The sequence below is a fragment of the Grammomys surdaster genome, unplaced genomic scaffold, assembly GCF_004785775.1.
Source record: "Grammomys surdaster isolate TR1022 unplaced genomic scaffold, NIH_TR_1.0 125956, whole genome shotgun sequence".
Taxonomy (NCBI): Eukaryota; Metazoa; Chordata; class Mammalia; order Rodentia; family Muridae; genus Grammomys; species Grammomys surdaster.
The window spans coordinates 579,558-600,772 of NW_021620775.1; the positions used below are offsets into that span (position 1 = coordinate 579,558).

At 52.9% G+C, this 21,215-nt stretch overlaps 1 protein-coding gene across 1 annotated transcript; it reads right to left on the reverse strand.

Moving 5' to 3' along the window:
- Positions 1 to 153: 153 nt before the first annotated feature.
- On the reverse strand, positions 154 to 21,146 carry Meltf (melanotransferrin). Its single transcript, XM_028753773.1, has 16 exons — positions 21,042 to 21,146; positions 19,658 to 19,812; positions 18,037 to 18,136; positions 15,988 to 16,170; positions 14,907 to 15,063; positions 13,811 to 13,878; positions 11,696 to 11,883; positions 11,011 to 11,191; positions 10,276 to 10,427; positions 8,552 to 8,648; positions 7,619 to 7,813; positions 6,808 to 6,964; positions 6,645 to 6,712; positions 4,730 to 4,917; positions 2,840 to 3,038; positions 154 to 2,339 (listed from the first exon to the last, which is right to left on the reverse strand). Exons 1-16 carry the CDS (start codon positions 21,088 to 21,090, stop codon positions 2,269 to 2,271), a joined length of 2,208 nt encoding a protein of 735 aa, XP_028609606.1. The 5' UTR covers positions 21,091 to 21,146; the 3' UTR covers positions 154 to 2,268.
- Positions 21,147 to 21,215: the final 69 nt, after the last annotated feature.

Genomic DNA, 21,215 nt, shown 5'->3' on the forward strand with positions numbered 1-21,215 from the left:
CCTCAGCCTCCTGCTGAGGGAAACAGGGTAGAAGGTTATAGCCATGAGAGAGAGGAGTACAAAGGCCAGTTTGTATTTCAGTTCAGGCCAGGCCAGAAGGGCCCACTGTGAGGACTGTGGGCCTCCTTCCCCACCAATGAGTTAACAGCGAGCTTGCCAAAGGAACGGTGTGAAGATTTATTCTGGAGACACAGGGCAGGGGCAGCTCATCTTCCTACACATCCAGTCCCCAGAGAAGCGGACACTCAAAAGCTGAGGGGGTGGTAGCAGCTGGCATGAGCCAGAGATGGGGACAGCTGAGGCATTGCGGGGGCCTGAGAACCGGTCCAGATGGGGAAGTGAACAGAGGCCAAGATGGCTGGACTGCAGAGTGGTCCCTGACTCTTGCTCTTAGCCACCAGGGCTCTAAATGAAATGTGCCATTGTGGGTGAGGCAGGGCAGGGGCCTGAAGCAGGTGGGTTTCTGAGCAACAGATAAAACAAGTTGAGTCAGGTGGCAGACAGTTTCCACCATGACCCAAGCCTCTGCGTATGCAGGAATATTTGGCTTTATTTAGAAAGAAACCAATGTCTTTCTTTAACACTAACACATCAGTGGCCCATGGCAATCAGACGTCATTTACACCACACTCCTGAAAGTCACACCTGAAAGGCGCACGGCACAGACATCACACTTTGGGCAGCATAGTCACCCACACACAGTACACTTCTCACTGTGACAGTCCCCCAGCTCAGAGAAGAATGGATGACTGTGTACTGAGAGGAGGAGGGGCTTGCTCTCCAGAGCAGCAGCATGGTGACCGAGATTCCTCAGGATTGTGTGACTCTGGCTGGGACACTGCCAGGACCTTCTCTACTGGTGAGCGATGTAAAGGATCTGTCCCGTCGCCCACAGGTGGAGGCGAGCTACTGGGAACCTGTCATCAGCGTCCTGAGGCCCCCACACAGACCAAGCCACAAATAGCTCCAGGCCTACGCTGCTTCCAGTGCTGACAAGGGCTGCTTCCTCCTGTTTCTTCTCCTTTTTATTTATTATTTTTAAAGGAACAAGATTTGGGGTAAGAGCTGGTAGCTTTGGAAAACTTTTTCTGATTCTTGAGAGAACAACGGCAAAATGGTGGAGAGAGGCTCTTTCCTAAGTCTTGGCTCTCACGACTCACAGGAACCATGGGGCCTCTCGAAAGACGCAAGGGCCAGCACATGCAGGGTTAAGGGAAAACAGGACTCTTCCCAGTCCCCTGGCTCCCAGTGTGTCCTAAGGCCCAGTTCATGAAACGGTCTTATTTTGGATTAGCTTATGTTTCTTCAGACAAGCAGATATGTTCACACAGAGATAAGGAATATGCAAGCATGTGTGTGTTGATTGTGGGAAGGGGTATATGAGGCAGAGAGAAAGCTAATGTTGAGACTGAGACCAGGAGAGCAAACAGTAGATAGTAGGCAACAGTTTCATGGTGCAGTGAGGTCCAAGCAGCGCAGGGCAAGTCCTGCTTGCGACAGGAGCTGTTAAGCAGAATAGTTTCCACCCTGCATCAAATTCCTCCCCCCGGCCCCCAGCACCAGGTAACATTCTTCCTGGTTTTTGGAGGACTTCATCCCCACAATACAGCTCTGGCCTTCCTCCCATCCCAGTCTGGCAAAATCTGCTGTCCAGTGGGCTGGGCTCTTCGGTTGGTGTCACAGAACACAATGACAAAGACTGATGTGCTCAATAGCCTAGCTCTTCCGAGGGCGTGGGCCTGATCCTTGGTGGACAAGTGTCCACAGGAGAGAGTGGTGGGGCAGCGAGAGCCGGGGCTACTGGGTGTGGTGGTGTGTGGCAGAGGTTCTCTAGGTTGGTGGTGTGCTCTTTCTTTGGCACCTCCCCAGGTGGCCGGTGCAGAGGCTGGAAGCTGCTCCACGGTTGTCATGGCAACTGGCCTCTTCTTTTCCCCCTCCTAACCCCCCAGACAGCCAGGAGGTTCCAGGTGGGAGGCACAGGTTCGCTGCAGGCGCTGCCAGTGTGGGAGGAGTGACTGGGCTGCTCGCCAGTGCCTCAGGTACTGAGGGCTCCGGCAGGTGGGACGACTTGGCCTTAACAATCATCCTGATTCTAGAAATTTCTCTTTGGGTTAGAATCGCACATCAGAGAGTTGTGTGTGTGAGTTCTCACCTTGCCTCTCACATCCCGCGCTCTCCTGCAGGGTTGGCTGATTTCCTGGTTTCTTGGGTTGAGCTCTGTACCTTCCCTGCTCAAGGCGTGGCCGGAAGCATCTACCTTCAGAGAGCTCAAGGGAGGAGGCCTGTAGCCAGGATCAGCAGGAGCAGGGCCAGCAGAGGGACTCGGTGCACCGCGACCCCTGGAGGTGGAGGATGGGGCGGGGATGACAGGTAGTTAAGGCTGGAAGCACCAGGCCTGTGGGCGGCAGGCTTGGTGCTCACACACAGGCAGTCCTATTTCTGGGTACTCTGGGAGCTTCAGCCTCCTTTCTTGCCTTCCCCTGGTTTCTTTACATATGTATTCCCTTCCAAATTATACTGCATGCATATTTATGTTGTTACCTCAGATCCACCAAAGACTATCATTTCAGCTTTTATGTTCATGATCCCAGTCTAATTTGGGTAACAGGCCAGAGCTTCTGCCTCAGTTTTCTGCAAGCCTCCCTATTCGGACCTGGGAGACTTCACTTTGACAGTATTTGAAATAGGGACCTCTCCCTCAGCTTCATCCAGGCTTAGGATATCCCTCAACTTCCTCAGAGTTTTGATTCCAAACTCTTTCACCAAAATGATTTTTGGGGTGCCTTGGGCCTTTTGAAGGGGGTATCACAAGTCTGACACATCAGGCCTGCTCCCCTACCTGCACTAGAGCACTGCTGAGATAACATCCCCTCCAGAGCAACCACGTAGTCAGGACCCAGCCAGTCCAGGTATGTGGTTTTCTCCCTGATGGGCACTGCACGGACGGTAGCGTCTTTGAAGAGCAGGTCTTGGCTGTGGTATTTGGAGGAGTCAAACATTTGGAAACCATTCTTGTTGTGGTCGTCTCCAAATAGGTCCTGAAAACATCAAAAGCATCAAAAACTGCTGTGTCTGGGCTTACAGAACATCATAGGGGCCCCAAAGAGCAAGCATTTCGGGGCTCCAAGTCTTTCAGTGGAAGCCGTCCACTTAGCCTCTGTCATGGACAGAATCTGGGGAAAGATTTGCATGGAGACGCCATCCAAGGGCACCCAGAAATGTCTCACCAGACCAGTTCTTGAATGCAGAACCGATGTGGGAGACTTACAGCGAGAAGGACGCAGAAATGAGAGACGGCGCAGACGCACCACTAAGCGCGTGGCTCGGCCTGCTCAGCACTTCCCAGGCTTTTGGGCAAAGCTTTCATATCATTTTTTTATGGGCATCCTTTCCACTGAGCCAAAACAATCTCAGAGGCTTTTGCTCTGTCACCAGGAGTAAGAAAATTGTGAGGAAGTCGATGGTGTCGTCTCTAACACCCTCAGTGTCACAGAAGTGATGCCACTTCCTTCCCTGATGGGAATCCTTGCATTGACTGTGCTTTGGGCAGCCCCAAACAGCCAGAGGAAGATGTGACATACTACCAGAATATCTCCATAACATAATACTACCACACCAAACATAATGCCACCAAGTCAGGCATGGTGGCCTATTCCTATAGTCCCAGGTCTCAGGAAGCTGAGGCAGAAGGATTGAGAGTTGAAGGACAGCGTGGGATATAGATAACAATGTGAACAAAGGTCGTCTAGAAAACATGCATAATGTGTGCCCACTGTTGAGCAGTAACCAAGGGGAAAGGACAAAGTAGCCATGGCCTTCAGTCATGGAGGGGACACGTAGATGCTCCTGAACTCACCAACTCTTTCAGAAAAATATACATCCACACAGTATCCTTTCCCACTTAACTTCAGAGAGCTTGAGGGACCAGTTGGGGGCTAGGGGTTGGTGTTCCTGAAACAGACTGACTGTGTCGGGAGAATGAGCAGAGCCCATATGACTTGAGTTTAGGAACAGTCCGGCTGCTCTGCTAGTCTACAGTTCTGGTGGGTCCAAGGAGGTTCAATTCAGCCTAGTCAGTGGAGTTGGGAGAGAGCCAGTGATGTGGGGATCTGGGAGCCAAAGGAGAAGGTGTCTGAGGCTCAGGAGAAGGGAGTTGTGGCCGACACTGCTGTGGTGTGAGATCAGGTACAGGGAGGCCCTAGAGAGCGGCCCTTGGATTCAGCAATGTGTGTCAAGGTGCCCATGACAAGAGCAGTTTCAGGGATGTAGTAAGGACTGTCTGGAGTGGTGCTTTCCCCAGGAGAGACCAGGGGAGGAACCGATGGGCTTAGCATGGAGATAGCCTAAGGAGTTTTGCCTTCCAAGGGAGTGGAGGAGCAATCTCCAGGGAGGGGGCTCTGGGTTTGAGCTCCTGGACCACACAATAATAGCGGTGGCAAGGAGCGGGGTTGTAACTCTCAGAGATATGAGGCCAGGAGGGTTAGTTTGCTGCTTGTGGCTGGTGAAGCAGCTGTCTGTATGTTGTTGAAAATGAATGGTCCAGTCAAGAAGGAAAGTTAATGATGTAGGAGACAGAGGGATGGTCACTGGGAGAAGGTCCTGACAGAATGAATACCATACAACACCCCCTTAGCCTCCTCAGTTTCCTGTGAATTCTGCTCCAGGTAGGCAGAACCTACCCTGGGGCTTGGACCCACCCCCTCTCCGAGGCTACTCTAGTTTGGCTCACCTGGGCCTTGTCCAGGAGTCCATACACAGTAAAGATGTTGGTGTCTGGACGAACCATGACAGCGTGGGATGGCATTTGTGCTAGGTTGCAAGCTTGGAACTGGTCGACCTCAGCCCGTGCCCCGTTGGGGCACAGTAGTTCATAGTCTTGCCACCTGAGGTGAGAAGCCCAGGGCTCAGGATTGTGACCTGAGGGACAGCGTGGGGTGGGAAGAAGAGGGAGAGAAATCCGTGAGACTCTTCACTGGGAAGAGGTGGTAATGTCTGGACAGCATCCCAAGCTGTGCTCTTGGCTGTTACAGGAGGGACAGAACCCAACTGGCTGAACGTGATACTGAGTGCTTAACATGACAGGCATGGTTACAGCCCCTGCCTATAACACAGGGTGTGTGTGTGGGGGACTGTCACCTCCACTTAACAACCCTTTACAGTTACAAAACCAGGGAGGGCTCTTAAGAAAATGGTTTTTGAGACAGGGCCTTGCAGTATAACCCAAGCTAGCCTCAAACAATGATCCCCCAGCCTCGGCCTGCAGAGTGCCAGGATTGCTGTCCAGACTATGCTACAATGCCAGATCTTGATATCTTTATGGTTTTCCCTCCTGAGCAAGAATTCCTATCTGTGGGTTATGCTCTTGAACCTGAGCATGGGGTGACTCTGAAAGCTAAGTTCTCAAACTGTAGCGGGTATGACATCAGCCATGCATGTAAGACACAGTCCCAAGGGCCACGGCCTGTGAGGAAGCTCTTTGGCAGAGCCGGGAGTCTGCATTTTTAAGCAGCACGTGTGATGCTGAAGCAGGTGACAGTTCTCAGAGCTACCCTGGGGAGTCATCATCTTTGTCTTCAGGCGCTCACTTAGCATCTACCTGCCTCCCTTGCCAGAACGAATGCCAGGTGGGTTCCACAAGGAGCCAAAGACACTAAAGGACCCCGGGAGGCATGAGTGTCATGGCAGCCAGATCTCCAACACACTACCCGGCTTAGGGAGACTAGGCTAGCTCCCTTCCCTGGAGGGTGGGCCTTATGGTTCTGGGCAGGGAGGCCAGCCTATGGCGACAGGGAGGGCTGTCTCTAGCTCTGTTGGGACCTTGTCCTGTGACCTCAGTGACCTCTGAGCACTGCGTGTTGGATCTGAATTTTAACTACTGATGTTTTTCCTCAGTGTCTAATTCCTTCCTGCTCTGGGCCACAGCTGTGCCCTTTGTGGTGTTTCTGGAAAGACAACATTAGGAAAGGGCAAAGATGACTGAGTGTGGGGTTTTGGAACTTCAGAGCCAGGGCACAGCAGGGTAGGCAGAAGCACAAACACTAAGGTGCTGTGGGCACAGACTCCAGCTTTAACCCAGACGTGGCTTCTCCACTTGAGTGGGTGCGGGGTGGAAGCTGAGAGGTTCTGTGCACAGACGAGCTCTCAGAGGTGGCTTTTGGGGACCTGAGTGTCTGGGCTTGGGAAGATGATTGCAGGAAACACAACTGTTTGTGTGATGAACCTGGCTGGGCCCTGCCTTGGTGAGACTTGAGTGGGCTTCCCTGCACAGGGCACGGATCTGCTTCTGACCAGTGATCAGAGGAGGGTCCACAGGTCTCAGCGGCCCATACATACCTGCAGAGCAGCTGAGATGTGGGTATCACACTGCGGTGGGATATGAACTTGAATTCTGTCCCCAAAAATCTGTTCTTACACTGTGGCTCCTGGGGCCCTTAGGCTCATGGGGTTAGAGAGTTCCAGACTCAGTTTCTCCTGACTGCTGCTCAGTCTCTAAACCCAGCAACACCCCATGTCTGGATTGTTCTGAAGACCTGGCTTGTTCTGGAGGCCTGGCTTGTTCTGGAGGCCTGGATTGTTCTGGAGACCAGAAACAGCCCCTCACCCCCATGCTTGTTTTTAGTTTTAGCCTGAATCCCCTTACATACCATTTGTGTTCTCAAAGACAGTCGTGTGCTTGACAAAGGCCACGTCCCCTGCATTCTCCACGAGGCACCTGTCACACAGGAGGGCAGGCTAGCCATCAGAGAGACAGTCCTGCTGCAGGGCCAGGCCAGAAGACCACCCCTGAGCCACAGCTGCCAGGAGTACCTGAAGGCCCCGCTGTAGCCATAGTATCTCTCCTGGCTGCTGCCCACACACTTGTTGCGGCCCTTCTCGTCCCCCACGCAGAGCGCGCACAGTGAGGAAGGGTAGTTCTTAGGGTTGTTTACAGGTACACAGCTGGCGTTGAAGAACTCGCTCACCGCTGGGGCAGAATGGAGAGGATGGGATGAGGGGCCAGCAGAATGATGGCCGGGGAGGAAGGAGATGGGCAGGCTGCAGCCCCACCCCGATCCTCCCACAGGCCTTGGCCTGAACTTCCTCGGGGATGGGGAGGTCATGATCTAGTCTAATTAGAGTAACTGACTACTGTCAGGAAAGAGAATTGTCAATTCTAGTGCCTTCCATGTGCCTTCCATAGGTAAGAAAACTATGTTTATTTTCTCTCAGTTATCAGCCAGAAGAGTTGTGTGGCCAGTCAACTCAAGGGCCTCATTGGCTTTGAACTGTGAAAATAAGGAGAGATGTGTGGTGGGCAACTTGCAAATATTTCTTATTCTGTCCCCATCCTAGCACTTAGATATTTGGGCACAAAAGTGCACACCCTGCCACTCTCCAGTGAGGTCTCCAGATGCCTAGGGGCTGCTAGGCATGGGGACAACCAGACCCATTCTTGTTCCCGTGTCCCCCCCCCGTTGTTCAGTGTAAATTCTAGTTGGATTGAGGGACTGGAACACCTAGACATATCATGAAGCTGTGGGGGTACATCTCCTAGGACCATGTCAAGAACAGGTGACCTGTTAGAGACCCCATCAGGTCTCAAAGAGCTTCGGGGCCTGCATCCCTCAGAGGGAGATACCTGTGAGGACATCACAGTCCTTGGGCCGGATGAAGCCCCTCTGGATGAGGGAACCTATGGGCACTTCCCAGCCCGCAGGGCTGCCCAAGCCAGGGTGGCAGGAACGCTTGCTGCGAAGCTCGTCCAGTGTAAAGGAGTAGGCACTGTCCCGCCTTGCCACGGCCACCACAAAGTAGGAATTGCTCCTGTCCTCTTCTGCAGGGAGATGGACATCTTGAGAGGGGATCCCTTGTCAGAGCTGGGGTTCACGCCTCAACTGTCCCCTCCTATTTGAGAGCTGTGCTGTGTCATCTTGGGGCTGCACAAGTCCAGGCTGATGTCCCAGGGCCTTTAGGGGGCAGCTGGTGTCTCTACGTCACCTGGCTGAGACACCCCAGGGGCCCTCACCCATGGTCTTTCTCACATCCAGCTGGTATTTTTTCTCTAAGGTAGGAAAGCAGGCCCGGCTGAGACCTGCAGACACAGTTTCAAAGCCCAGAGATTTCTCACAGCCAAGTGGAAGGGACTAAATGTCCTAAGGTGTATTCTTAAGAGGACAAAGACAAGCCCAAACCACGGAGAAGGTGTGAATGAGTTAACAAGTAAACGGCTCCACCACCATGTCAGGGAGAGGACAAAGTCACCTCTGCAAACTGTGGGGTGGTCTCTGTGTATGGCCTGGGTTGGCTGGTAAGAATGGCTTTTGTAGTTGTTAATGAGGAATTTGAAAGTCAGAAAACTATGACCAGGCTCTGCAAAGACTAGAATAATTCCTTGACCTTGTCCAGAAAGTCTGTAGATGTTTAGAGGTACGCGTTTTACGGATGGGTAACTGAGCCTGGGGTAGGGGGGCTTGTTTCTTGACAGAAAGATAAAGCACTGAGGGAAAGGTGGAAGTTCTTAGTTTCAGAGTTACAAAAGAATCAGCCATCAGGCGGAGACAGGTATACGCACCAGCATACAGCTCCCCGACCGCCGGAACCAGGCTGTACACCTTTCCTGCCCTGTAAATGTCCTCTCCCCTCAGTGTCACAGCATCGATGTGCCCAGCCTGCAGGGAACAGAGGGAGGCTCACTATGCTTCTGGATGGCAGGAATTCCTGGAGATGGCGGGGGGGGGGGGCTCTTCCCCTCTTGGGGAAAAAGAGGGGAAGTCACTCCAGCTGGGAAAGCTCCATTCTGTCCCTACCCAGTTCCTTTCTGCATTTGTCAAGATGCCAGGCCAGAAGTTGCTGAAAGGCTAATGGCAGAACAGACAAGGGGGGGGCACTGGGGAGGACACCCGGCTCCTGCAGCTTCCCAGCTTTTCGGAGCAGCTGCTGAGACGCTCCCACATCCCCATATCCCTCCCCTGCACAGCACTGCCCTACTGCTTGGTCCCCAGGGACTGCTATCTCCCAGAGGCCTGAGGTCTGTCAGCACTCATCCCAGCGGGTAGCACACCTCATGGACAAAAGACATGGCAGACTGGCCCAGAGATTAAAAGATGACAACCCTGGGGCCTCAGGATTCTCCCTGAGTGTTAGGACCAGGCAGTGTGAGAAGGCAGCAGGCAGCTCTTCTCTCAGAACAAACACACTGGACCTCTCCCTCCAGGTCACCTACACCCTGCCCCGCTTGCTCATTCTAAAACCTTTGACTAGCCTAGGGGTTATGCCATAATAAAGCCACAAGTATATGACAAACCACAAGAAAGGGGCCAGACTCGGGAAGAGGGGCCCAGGCACCCAGAGGGCACTACTTCCTCACTAGTAGCTGCAGGTGTGGGCAGCAGCAGGTGGTAGCTTGTCCCAATGGCTGAGTCTCTAAGGCTTTCTCCTTCCTCAGAGTTTCTGACACCTTCTGTGATAACCAAGGGGGACATAAAGCCTGAACCCACAGTCCTGGTCCCAGTCACTGTGGAATTCAGGAAAGGGAAATGGATACCATACTGGACACCATCTGCAGAGCCTGGGAGCCAGAACTGAGGCTCACTGGGCCTCTTGCTGGGTTTCGAGGGTGCCTGGGAAGACTGCTCCTTTCTCCACAGGCCTGGGTGCCTCCTTCCCTGGCTCCTGTCAATCCTGTGGAGGCTGTGTGGATGCATCTCCAGCCGAGAGGCAGCTGCTCCTGCCTTTCTTGTCTTTCTGCTGCAAGGCAGCATTCAGAAAGAACAACCCAGAGACAGGCTAGTCTGCCAGGCACTGGGGAATAGACACCCTCTCCTCCCAGACTCCCTTTGCCTTAGTGTCCAGACAAGAAAGCCAGGAGGACAGACCTGAATGAGATCGAGCAAGGGATAGAGTTTTACTCGTGGATCGGTGGGTACCAAGACACCTGAACCGGTCATAGCAAGTAATTAGGGAAAAGAACTACAGAGCACTCTTTCTGTCCCTTCCTATGTAGGATGCAGTTTTCTTATACTCCTGTTAAATTCCTATTTTGTGCAATAGATCTTCAAACACAATGAAATCTATTTCTAAGTGTGGGTTGCCAAGAGAAACATCTAGCAAATGGTCTCCCTCTCTCACCATGTATGGGGGAGACAGGTTCGGAGGGGAGAAGGGACTTTCTCGGACCGAAGGTCTGTTCTCAGCCAACTGTGGTCTCTCCTCCTGCCTTCCTCTGCCCTTACCACATAGGCGTGAGAGGTGGGGTTATCCAGGTACAGCTGCCCCTCCCTGCCCACTGCAGTGCACCTGGATCTGCTCCATGCAGTGCTCAGGGGACTCGGCTGACACACACTGGATCTCAGGCTTGAGACTCTGGCGGCTGAAGGCCACAGCCATATCTCCACACTTCTGGATCTCGGGCGCCGACAGCACACACCAGCGCAGGTAGTGGGGCAACCCTGTGTACGGTACACATGGGGGCTAGTAGATCAACAGGAAGCCTTTCAAATCAGGGCTCAGGGAAATTCTGGGTTGTCTTTGCCACATGACCAGGATGTGTTATTTACTCACTTCCTCATATGGAAAGCTGAGATGCTCGAGGCAGACTGGCTGCTGTGTATTGAACTCAGTCTACCATTCTAGTTCCCTGGCTATAGGTAGGGGATATGTAGGGATGAGGGCTGGAGGCAGGAAGCCCACTTAAAGCTACTGCAATAATCCAGGGATGAGACAACTTCTAAGCCCATAAGGTGAAGAGGGGAGGAGTGGGAAGCTGTGGAACCAGAGTTGACAGCACACGATAGGTCTAAAACAGACTCTGAGGACCCTGGAGAGTCTTGCAGGGTTCCACAGGTCTCGCTATAGGATTGCTTCCTCTCCAAACCTCCAAGTAGCAGCAAAGTGACAGGTTCTACAGAGGCCACAGGGCACACGCCAGACTGCCTGGAGAGGTGTCCTGCCCTAGCAAGCCTGGCAGAGAGTCCCACCACCTTATGTCTAGGCGGGGATGCAGCCTGCAAAGGCAGGCACAGGAGGACTCACGGTTGGGATCACAGAGCAGACCCTTCATGGCATGTAGGTATTCCTGGCCCAGCCAGGCCTCATAGTTCTGCGTGGCAATGGGTACAAGCTCCAAGGTGGAGTCTTTGAATAGCAAGTTCTTCTGGCCGTAGGCTTTGGAGCTGAACATCTGGAAGCTGCTATCTTCATGGCTGAACAGAAGCTGCATTTCAAGGGTAAAAATCGGGGTGGCGAGGCTGCTGCGGCCACATGCTTTCCTCCCGAGACTGCAACCTCAGGCCAAGTGCCCGCTCCGCCATTTGTCCACAGAGCCTTCCCCGATGCCCGGCTCCCTCCACCTCTACCTCATCAGCCCCCCACCATTTGATCACAGGACTTGTGGTCCAGGTTTAGATGGTCATGAGCAGAAGTAATGACTGGGTGGTGACTGACATTGCAGCATCTCTACGAAACATTGTTCGCCACAGTTAGCCAAAGGCGCAAATGCTATCTTATTTGCCCATAACTGTGGTTTTGATTTTCAGGGGCACATTGTAGGAAGGCTTTTATGGAGGGGTGCTGAGACTGAGGGGTGCCAGTGCTAGCTTGCAAATACTGGCCTCTCACACTGACCTTCGCTGCTCCATGTCCAGTCCTCCAGGACCTTAGTCCTGAGCCCCTCTCCCTAAGGGCCCAGTGCTGTCTAGGAGCACAGCATCCACCTCACCTGACCTTCGTTGAGCAGTTGAAATATGAGGCCTCCATCCATGTTGTCCCTGACCACCACAGCATGAGCAGGCACCTTGGCCAGGTGGCATCGTCTCCACTCGGTGATGTCGGCCCGGCTGCCATCCCTGCATAGTAGCTGGAAGTCCTGTGACATCAGGGCCTTGCCCCAGGAAGGCAGGGTTTTCCCTGGAAGGTAGGAACTGGGGAGTCAGCTCCTGCATTCATAGAGGGTGGGAGGGCAGAGGGGGATGGGAGAGGGGTCTGGAGGAGGCTGGGTGTTTTGGTGGTGGGGACCTAGCACTCATGACAAGAGCTCTTCAACTGTACACACCGCCTTTTCTGTATACTTTCCACTTTTCTCCAGTTTATGTTATGATGGGTTTGAGGGAGTGTGCCGTAATACACAAATATGGCTCCTTACAGATGGTAAGAGTAAGAAACCAGAGCTGCTTAGGATGAGAGAGCGCAGTGTAGCAAAGTAGGGAGGGTGCAGGGGCAGGGAGGAAGGGACATGGTGTAGGGTCAAGGTGCAGGGCAGGGGCAGGGGAGAGGGTTCAGGGTACAGGGGCAGGGTGCAGGAGGCACAGTGAATCACCTCTGACAGACTCTCCTCAGAGCTCTGGCCCCAAGAGAGAAGGATAATTTCCTAAGCTTTGCCTAAAGCTCCAAACATTACTATTTTGGTTTATTCTTCTTTATGGTCATTCTTCTAATTCATTCATGCTATAATGTTGATTAAAAAACAAGGTAGAATATACATCCTCTATCTATCACGTGTATGGGTGTTCAGCATTCATGTCTGTCTGTGTGCTGCGTGTGTGTGCCCGGTACCCACGGAAGCCAGAAAAGGGCATCAGATCCCTGGAACCAGAGTTACAGATGGACATGGGGCACCATGTGGGTGCTGGGAGTTGAACCCAGGTTCTCTGGAAGAGCAGTGATCTCTACAGTCCCTAACTGTATATATTCTTTCTTTAATTTTTCGCATGGTCTCACTATGTAGTCCTGGTTGTTCTGGAACTTGCTATGTAGACCAGGCTGGACTTGAATTCCTGAGTGGTGGGATTGAAGGTCTGCATCAGCATTGCCTGGCTTGGCTTCTTTCTTTCTCTTTTTTAAAAGCAGAAGTGCTGAGTGTTGGACAATGTTTATATAATTAAACATGGTATGTCTTTGGCCAATTATTTAAAACATGAGGAGAAGGAAGAGAAGGCTGTGGAGGCAGCCAGCCATGCGTATGTGTCTATAGCCCTAGTGCTTGGCAGGCCAGCGCTGGAGGGTTTATAGCCTAGACTACACTTTTTACTTTTCTGTCTAACTAATCTCTGAGTCTACATTTGGGATAGTTCATTTTTGTAGGGCTGTCCTGTCCTGCTGACAATTCTTTGTGCGTTAGGACTCCCATTTTAGAAATAAACAAAATGACTCCCCAAACCCAGACAACAATTAAAAACAAGGAATGCAACCCTAAACAAAAAGGGGAAGGTTCACACATCCTAACCAGGCATAGGTCGGACGTGGCTGCAAGTTGGTGGAGAGAAAACTAAATCTTGCTGCATATAATCTCTATTTCAATTTAGGGAGAAAAAAAATCCCATACTGCTCTTCAGGCAACATTGAGGGATGTTCCAGCTGTGCATGTAATCCTGGCACTTGCTTGTAATCCTCCTGCCTCGGCCACCCAAGTGCTGAGATTATTGGCATGAGGCACTGTGTCTGCCTGAAAGTTCTAAAGGTCAGCTACTACAAAATTAAAAACAAAACAAAACAAAACAAAACAAAACAAACAAACAACCCATCTAAAGCACGACTGTTCAGGGAAAGGCCAGGTCACGGGGGAAATGCCAGGAGGGGACAGGGCAGCCTACAGAGTGTGGGGCTTGCAGACTTAAGTGAACTGGGACTGAGCCCAGAGCCTCAGTTAGAAGAACAGAGCCTTGCTTGCCCCGACCCTTGCTGCACCAAGCAGGAATGCCAATGGTAAGACCCTTAGCCTGGTATGTAGACTGTGGGACTTGTCCAGAGTTTCCCAAGGAGACTCAGAGCAGCGCTGTACCATAGTGCTGCAAGCCATCTGGGGTCAACCTGGACAGCTGAGCCTGACACTCCTCACCATCAGTATTCTCCAGCACAGTGCTGTGCTTCACGAAGGCCACGTCACCAGCTCCTTCCGCCAGGCACCTGTGTAGGAAAAGCAGTGAGCCTGGGTGGGACATGACCCTACAGTTGCTCAGTCCCACTTCTACCCTGGGGGTTTGGCCAGAGCTGCAGGGGGTGACCCTAGGGGTATATTTTACAGTTCTGCAGTTCTGGGGGGCCTGCTCCAAGATGGCTGGCTGTGTGGCTTTGCCAAGTTGTAGACTCATCCTAGCCATCCTGTGTCACGTGGGCCAGGTAGGCAGATGGGGCAGGGCTCCTCTGAGGATTAGGGGTCAGGTCCTGTGCTGCCTCCCTTGGCCTATAATCCAAACCTCAGACACCCAAGGTGTTTTGAAGAGGATTCTTCTCTGATTCATGCCATACCCAACTATTCTACATGGAAAGGATGGTGACATTCAAATATTCTCTTAATATGGAAGGCAGGATGGAAACTACTGGACAATGGGACTTCTTGGGTTCCCACAGCCAGAAAATGAGCAGACTGGACTGGTATGGGGGGAGGTATCAGAATGGAGGCCTCTGAGGGCATAAAGTAGACAGGGCAGATAGCGAGGGACATAAGGACTGTGTCCTCCTTCTGTGGTTAAAACTGTGGCCCCTGGCCACCAATAAGCCTCTCACCCTGGGTGTGGACACTGAGGACTGGTTGCTACAGGGACTGAGACCCTCCTGTGAGGCATGGGGTTAGACACGAGCCCTTTATACTCTGAGTCAAGGAAGGCTAAAGTGCCAGGCAGGATCAGCATAGAGAAAGGCCAACTCCGGTGTCCTGCCACACCTCACCGTCCTCCTTGATGGTCAGACATCAGAATAGGGACGCAGGAGCGGCTTGAGATGGCTTTTTCCATTCTCTTTGGTCAGAGCCCTCCCTTTTCTAAATACACCAAACTTGTTGACTTTGTGAGCAAATTCAGCCTGGCACCTTCCGGTTTCGTGTTTATAAACTAGCCCAGCTCTGCATAAAGGGTTCTTTGATGCCCTGCAGCCCACAGTCACTTCCCTGCACCCCTTAGCTTCTCTCACTGCACCCTGCCCCAGCCCCCCCTCACCGGAAGGCTCCACTGTAGTCATAGTATCTCTCTAGGGGACTCTTGTCACAGACGTTGTGCCCAGAAGAGTCACCACGGCAGAGGCGACAGAGTGACTCGGAATGGCTGGTTTCTCCTGTTCCAGGAACGCAGCTGCCCCCAAAATAATCACCAACGGCTGTGGGAAGGGGCAAAGAGAGGTCACTGACCCTGCCCTGGAGAGTCAAGAGAGGCATCAGCCCAGTCTCCACCTTTCAGAGTCAAGTGAAGAAACATGGGGACTGGATCACCCCAGTATTCCCAGACTGGGACCTGGGTGAGGCTGTTGCTGTTACTGGGAAATAAAAAGTTTTCTCTAATTGTCGTCACAGGACAACTGACTGCAAAATGGATCCTGTCTTCACTGTAGAGTTCATCTTCAGATCAGCAGCCAGAAGTCTCACCAAGAGTGGGAGGGATTGGAGAAGAGGCCTGGGCGGTCAAGCCGTCTGACCTGAGATTTTCGTGGAGTTTGCTTTTTTTTTTTTCCCTTCCTCTTTTCATTAGTAAGGCTCCAGAAAAACCTTTTCACAAATGTTTGCCCTCATGACTAGTAATTGGCCGCCTTGAGAGGCTATGGACTTAGACCCTCCCAGATTGTCAGTTACAGGCCCACAACCACTTGGAGGCTTTTATGGGTGAATTCAGCAGCTTGTCTAGGTCCTGAAAAAGTAGTTTCTCATCCCGGAGAGATCGGGACACATGTCTAAACAGAGACCTCCCTCAGCAGCCCACGCCAGGCTGATCTCTTCTTGGTCCTCTTCCTACAACTGTGGTTGGGTCCTGCGCCTGGCTGTGTAGCGTGGGACAGGGGAATGAGCAAGCCTGAGCCCAACCAGCAGAGAGGAGGGCGTGGCTTCCCTGGCTGCAGGGGGGGGAGGCTCTTGAAGAAGGTGGGGCTTTGCAGGTGCCCAAGGGGCATGGGATGAAAGTGACTTCTGAGCAGAGAAGAGAGGGAGAGAAAGAGAAAGGGAGAGAGAGAGAGAGAGAGAGAGAGAGAGAGAGAGAGAGAGAGAGAGAAGGAGCTGGTCCAGAGGCTTGAAGCTGGGCCTGAAGTTCTCACCTTTGAGCACATCGCAGCCCATCACTGACAGATGGCCACTCTCTACGAGGTAGCCCACAGGCACGTTCCAGCCCGCAGTCCGGTTAATGCCTGTGTGGCAGGACTTGACGCCCTTCAGGGTGTTGATGGTCACATTGGAATTCCTCCTGACCACAGCCACGGCATAATAGGAAGTCCCAATGTCTAGGAGGCGAGAAGCGAGGGGTGAGGACAGCAAGGGAGGACACAGGAGGCTGCAGGCTGTAGGAGATGGTCTTCAGTGGAAGAGTGTGTCTGTGCGCATGTGTGTGCATGCGTGTCCGTGCATGTACCGATGAGCACATGCGTGTGTGCTTGCTTTTCTATCACTGAGAGCTGGAAAGTGTGATCACCTCATCTTACCACAAGATCCGCCCCCACAACGCCCCTCCTCCGCCGCCTCAGGAACATTGAGACAAGCAATTCACTCAACTGCTCCTGTTTTTCTTTCTCAAGCCATCTGGCCATAGCTGGGTCTCCATTTGCTGAGGTCAGGGGAGCCTTCAGTTCCTAGAAGCACTTAGGAGAACTTGGAGGTTTGAACGAGGGGCACCATGGTTATGGAGAGAGGACAGCTAGGCTAAAGGGCTCCCTGCAGTAGGAAAAACTGTGCTAAGATGCTGAGCAGTGGTTATGGAAGTGGAGAGACACAGGGAGCTTGTGATGTGACCCTAAGTCACTCAAGACCCCGAATAGCTCTCGCTATGTTGGCTCTGCAGCCCCACGGGACTCCCTGGGGCCCACTGTGGAGAAGGGACATTCAGAAAAGGCACATATCTCATCTCCAGGGACTCTCCTCCTCCCTGCCCCCTCTCTTACGTACTGTGTGGTCACGGGATGATCAGAGCACGCTTGGGTTTCAGAAAATTAAACAGTGCCTCTCTCATTAGTGACTGGGGCCATCAAGGTCTCACCCACCAAGGCCATCGTTAGAGCCCTGGCCCAAAAGCCTTCCTTCTGTCCTCCTCTGTAGGCTTCCTGGCACCACTTTCTCCTGGCTTTTTTTTTTTTTTTTTAAAATTTCATAGCTCTTGCCCTGTGGAAAACTGGGGTTTGGGATGCGAGCTGAATATCTGACTCCTGCTGTGGAAACAGGGATTTCCAGCTGCACAGGGACCAGGTTATAGCGCACAGGGAACAGGGGACCAGGGGACCGTGGATGCTCAGTGACATGCTGAGTTAACCAGAGGAAGAGCTACGCTAGGGGCCCATGAGCCAGGGCTGTTGGTGGCCTTCAAGGAAAGGCTCCCTGTGTTGGACTATGTCCTGTGTCATGGGACTGTCACAAATTCAAGTAGCAGCCAGCCGGAGTGTGAAGAGGCTTGGCTGAGGCTCTATTGGGGTCAGCAAGGCAGAGGGATCAGGCCTTAGGCTCATGGAGGTGAATCAGAGCTTTAGTGACAGTTCAGAGGACTTTGCAAAGGCGGGAGGGGCCCAGGAGCTCAGGAGAGGATTTGAGGATTGCATTGCTGACCATAGAGTCTGGGCATTGGAGAAGTTGAGGGAGACAGACAGAGCAGGTCCAGATAGAGGAGTCAAGCATGGAAGGTAAATCTATGAGACATGGGATGGGGCGGGGAGCCTGCCCCCGCTGTGGCGTTTCTGCTAGGTTCTGCAGCTCTCTTCGCTCCCATCCCTAGCCCCAGCTCCACAAGCTGCTTCTGACGGGGCACTGAAGTATGTGTATCTGAGCACCTTGATCACCAGGCACCTGACCATTGGATTCTACCTAGTCCTGCCCTGCTCCAGGCAGGGTACTGCCCCTTAGTAAGGGCCCAGTGGACAGAAGTTGGAGGGAGGGTGTTGTCGGGCCACCCAGGAAGAACAGACTCAGACTCCGAGTCCCTGGTTCTCCCACCTAAAGGTTCCAAGTGAGAACGAGGGGGTTCTCAGAAGGACTGTCTGACTGGACCCCCAGAAATGTTCTGTGGAGTTAGTGACCAGCTAGGGCTTCAGGGTCACATGGCCAGACTGGCCAGCTGACTTCTGTGAGGGATCTTTGCTTCTTCCCACTGCAGGCCGGCCCCTTACCTTGGTCATATACTTCACCCACCACTGGCTTCAGTCCATACTCCTTCCCCGCCTCATAAATGGCTCCTCCATCCAGGGTGATGGCATCAGCTTTTTGGTCCTGATCAAGAATGAGGGTCAGTGACACCTATAGGCAGCCCATAGGCCCTCAAGAAGCATGGGAGGGCTACCTGGCCTTCATCTGGCCCAGGAGCCTGATCTTGGTCCTGACCTAAGGGCCCAGGGCTTCCTTTATCAGACCAAGAACTCATGCTGTGTTACCACATCTGCTCTTAAAGAAGGCAGTTTTTAAGTTTACAGGATAGTAACTGAGGTGTGCCATGAAAAACCAGTAGACACGAAATGGAGCTGTAGCAGAGAGCGTATCTTCATGGTGAAGTTCTCAGCATCGCGCCTCAGTCCCTAACCAGCGTTTCCCTCCTAGACAGTTCACACAGGCGGAAGCTGAGAGGACTTGTTATTCGCTGCTGCCTTCTGCCCTCAGAGAGGGTTGGCCCCACTAGCTGATTAGTTCTCAGAGGCCTTCTGGGGGACAGACTGCAATGGAGACCCAGTACCTGTTCTGTGGTGACTACCTTCGTCATCCTGTCCTGCTGAGAATGGTTAGTACTAAATTAATGGGTCTCCTCTCACCCAGATCTGCCTCCCCATCTCAGTTTCTCAGGGCTCTGGAATGGGGGTTTCTTCTCCTGGACCTTACAAATCTCATTCTGGAAAGCTCCACAGCAGTGAGTGACCACTATGGGCCATGACTTCACCTTGTTTGTTGTTGTTTTTTTTTAAACTTCCCTTTAACTTGACACAAGCTACAGTCATCTGAGAAGAGGAAACTGTTGCCATCAGATTGGCTTGTGGAACATTTTCCTGATGGATGGTTGATATGAAAGGGCCAGCCCAGTGTGGGCGGGGCCATCTCCGGGCAGGTGGTCCTGGGTTGTATAAGAAGGGCAAGCTGAGCAAGCCAGGAGGAGCGAGCCAGGAAGCTGCATTCCTCCATGGCCTCTGCCTCAGCTCCTGACACTAGGTTTCTGCCTTAGCTGCTGTTTCCTTCCAAGTTGCTTTCGGTCATGGTGTTTATTACAGCAGTAGAAAACCAAGCTAGGCCTGGGAGGTAGTGGCACATGACTTTAGTCCTAGCACTCAGGGGGCAGAGATAGGTGGTTCTATCTCTGAGTTCAAGGCCAGCCTGGTCTACAGAGGATGTTTCAAGACAGCCAGGGCTACACAAAACACCCTATCTTGAAACTACAAAATAAAAAAAAAATTAAAAAAGAAAAAAAAAAGGAAAGCAATTGAGGACAGGCTTTCTCTCTCTGCCATGAGGGGTAGCATCCCTGTCCTCATCCTAGAAGGGCCGTTGTGCAAGAGAAATCCCACCAGGGGTTTTCTCCCTCCTTTCCTCACTGGTGCCCATCTGGATCACAGCCCCTCTTCACCTCCCACTTGGCAGGAAAAAGTCAGGCACTTCCTGCTAGGGAAACTTGGGAGATTGTATTGCCCAACCCTGGCAGAGGGACACCGGCCTCTTTCCCAGTGAATGGGCCTGTTGTGCATTCCTCCCTAGTCAGAGCTCTCTTGTCTGGGCCAGGGGAGGGACAGAGTCAGAAGGGAGAGGCCTCACCTTGATGAGCTGGACACAGTGGTCAGCGGAGGTACCCTGGACGCAGAGGAGGGAAGGCTGGATGCCGGCTCCCTGGAAGGCCTGGCTCATGTCTTTGCATTTCTGCTGTTCCGGGTCTGAGGTGGTACACCACTGCACCTCTGTCACACAGAGAACTGCGGGGCAGGACAGTTGACAGCATTCCCTCTCATAGCCAGCATGCCACGACCCCGCCAGCCTGTATGGCCAGTCCCCTGACACACGGCACTTGCACTCCCATGGAGAGGCATCCAGACAGAGGCAGGGAAAATCTGTGCTGTGGACTCTAACCGTCGCTCATAGTTTTGCAGAGGGGTGGCTCACAACCTAGCCCACCACAGAGCAGTGGAAAGTCCCTGCTGAAGAGTGTGCACTGGCCCCAGGTCTCAACAGGGGCTGTGGACAACAAATTCCTATCTCTTCCCCAAAGAGGTATTGTTCCAGGATCCCACCCCAGCTGTGTCCCTGCCCCTCCAAATAAGAACTGGATTACATTACAGACAGAGTAACTGTGGTGCTCTGTCATCTGCGATGGGGCAGAGTTAGAGGCCCCTGCCCGGGGAAGGTGCAAAAAGCAAGGGACACTGAGGGATAAGTAGGTAGTTCAGGTTTCTGCTCCTGTAACTGGTGACATCAGGAGACTTAGCCGGTGACACCCCACTGTCAGTGTTAGAAGTCAACTTATGCAGAGCTGGACACACAGGTACTCCACATGGGCTTCCTTCTGCTCCCCTTGACCTGACCAAGTCTGCGTCCTAAGGAGCATCCCAGCAGGGGCCCAGAGAAAGGGGTTCCGGAGTTTCTCGGGGTTGGTGACTTTGCAATCAGGACCCTCTGGAGGCCTACACATCTGGAATTTGCCTTTGGGGCTCTACTTTCATCTGGGGGTCATGGCCTTTCTACTAACACCTTGCTTTTCATCTTCACCAATGGTCAAACTGTAGGTGCCTCACAGTCTGGGGACCTCGGGGACATTCCTTCCTTACTCCGCTATGGGGCTCAGAGCACTCAGCCCTTGTCCCCAGCCTCCTCCTCCCTCCTCCTCCTCCCTCCTCCCTCCTCCTCTTCCTCGTCCTCCTCTTCCTCGTCCTCCTCACCTCCCCTTTTCCCTCCCCTGTCATCAAGGTTGCCTGCGTCCTGTACCTTAAGCTCCCTCCCACCTTCCATATCAGACAGCCCCACCCCCACCCCGGCCCCCCGCCCCCGGGACTTCTTCCCTGACATCTGGCATGAGTTTTCGAGGCCTGGCTCAAGGCTGCCTCCTTTAAGAAGCCCTCTGGAAGTTGCACTAAGCCCTGGTAGGTGCGAAGGGACTGCAGGCATAGCATCACTGCTTTGCCCCATACCCTCCCTCAGATTCACTCACCAGTGTACAGGGACAGCAGTAGCCAAAAAGTCACGCTCAGGAGCTTCATGGCAACGTTGGGTTGGCTGGGGTGCTGGCAGGTCCGTCCTGGCTTCCTGCTCCCTGGTCTCTCTGGCCCTTCACTATTTAAGCTCAGCCCCGGGAGAGTCCACGCCCCTCAACACACCCTGCACT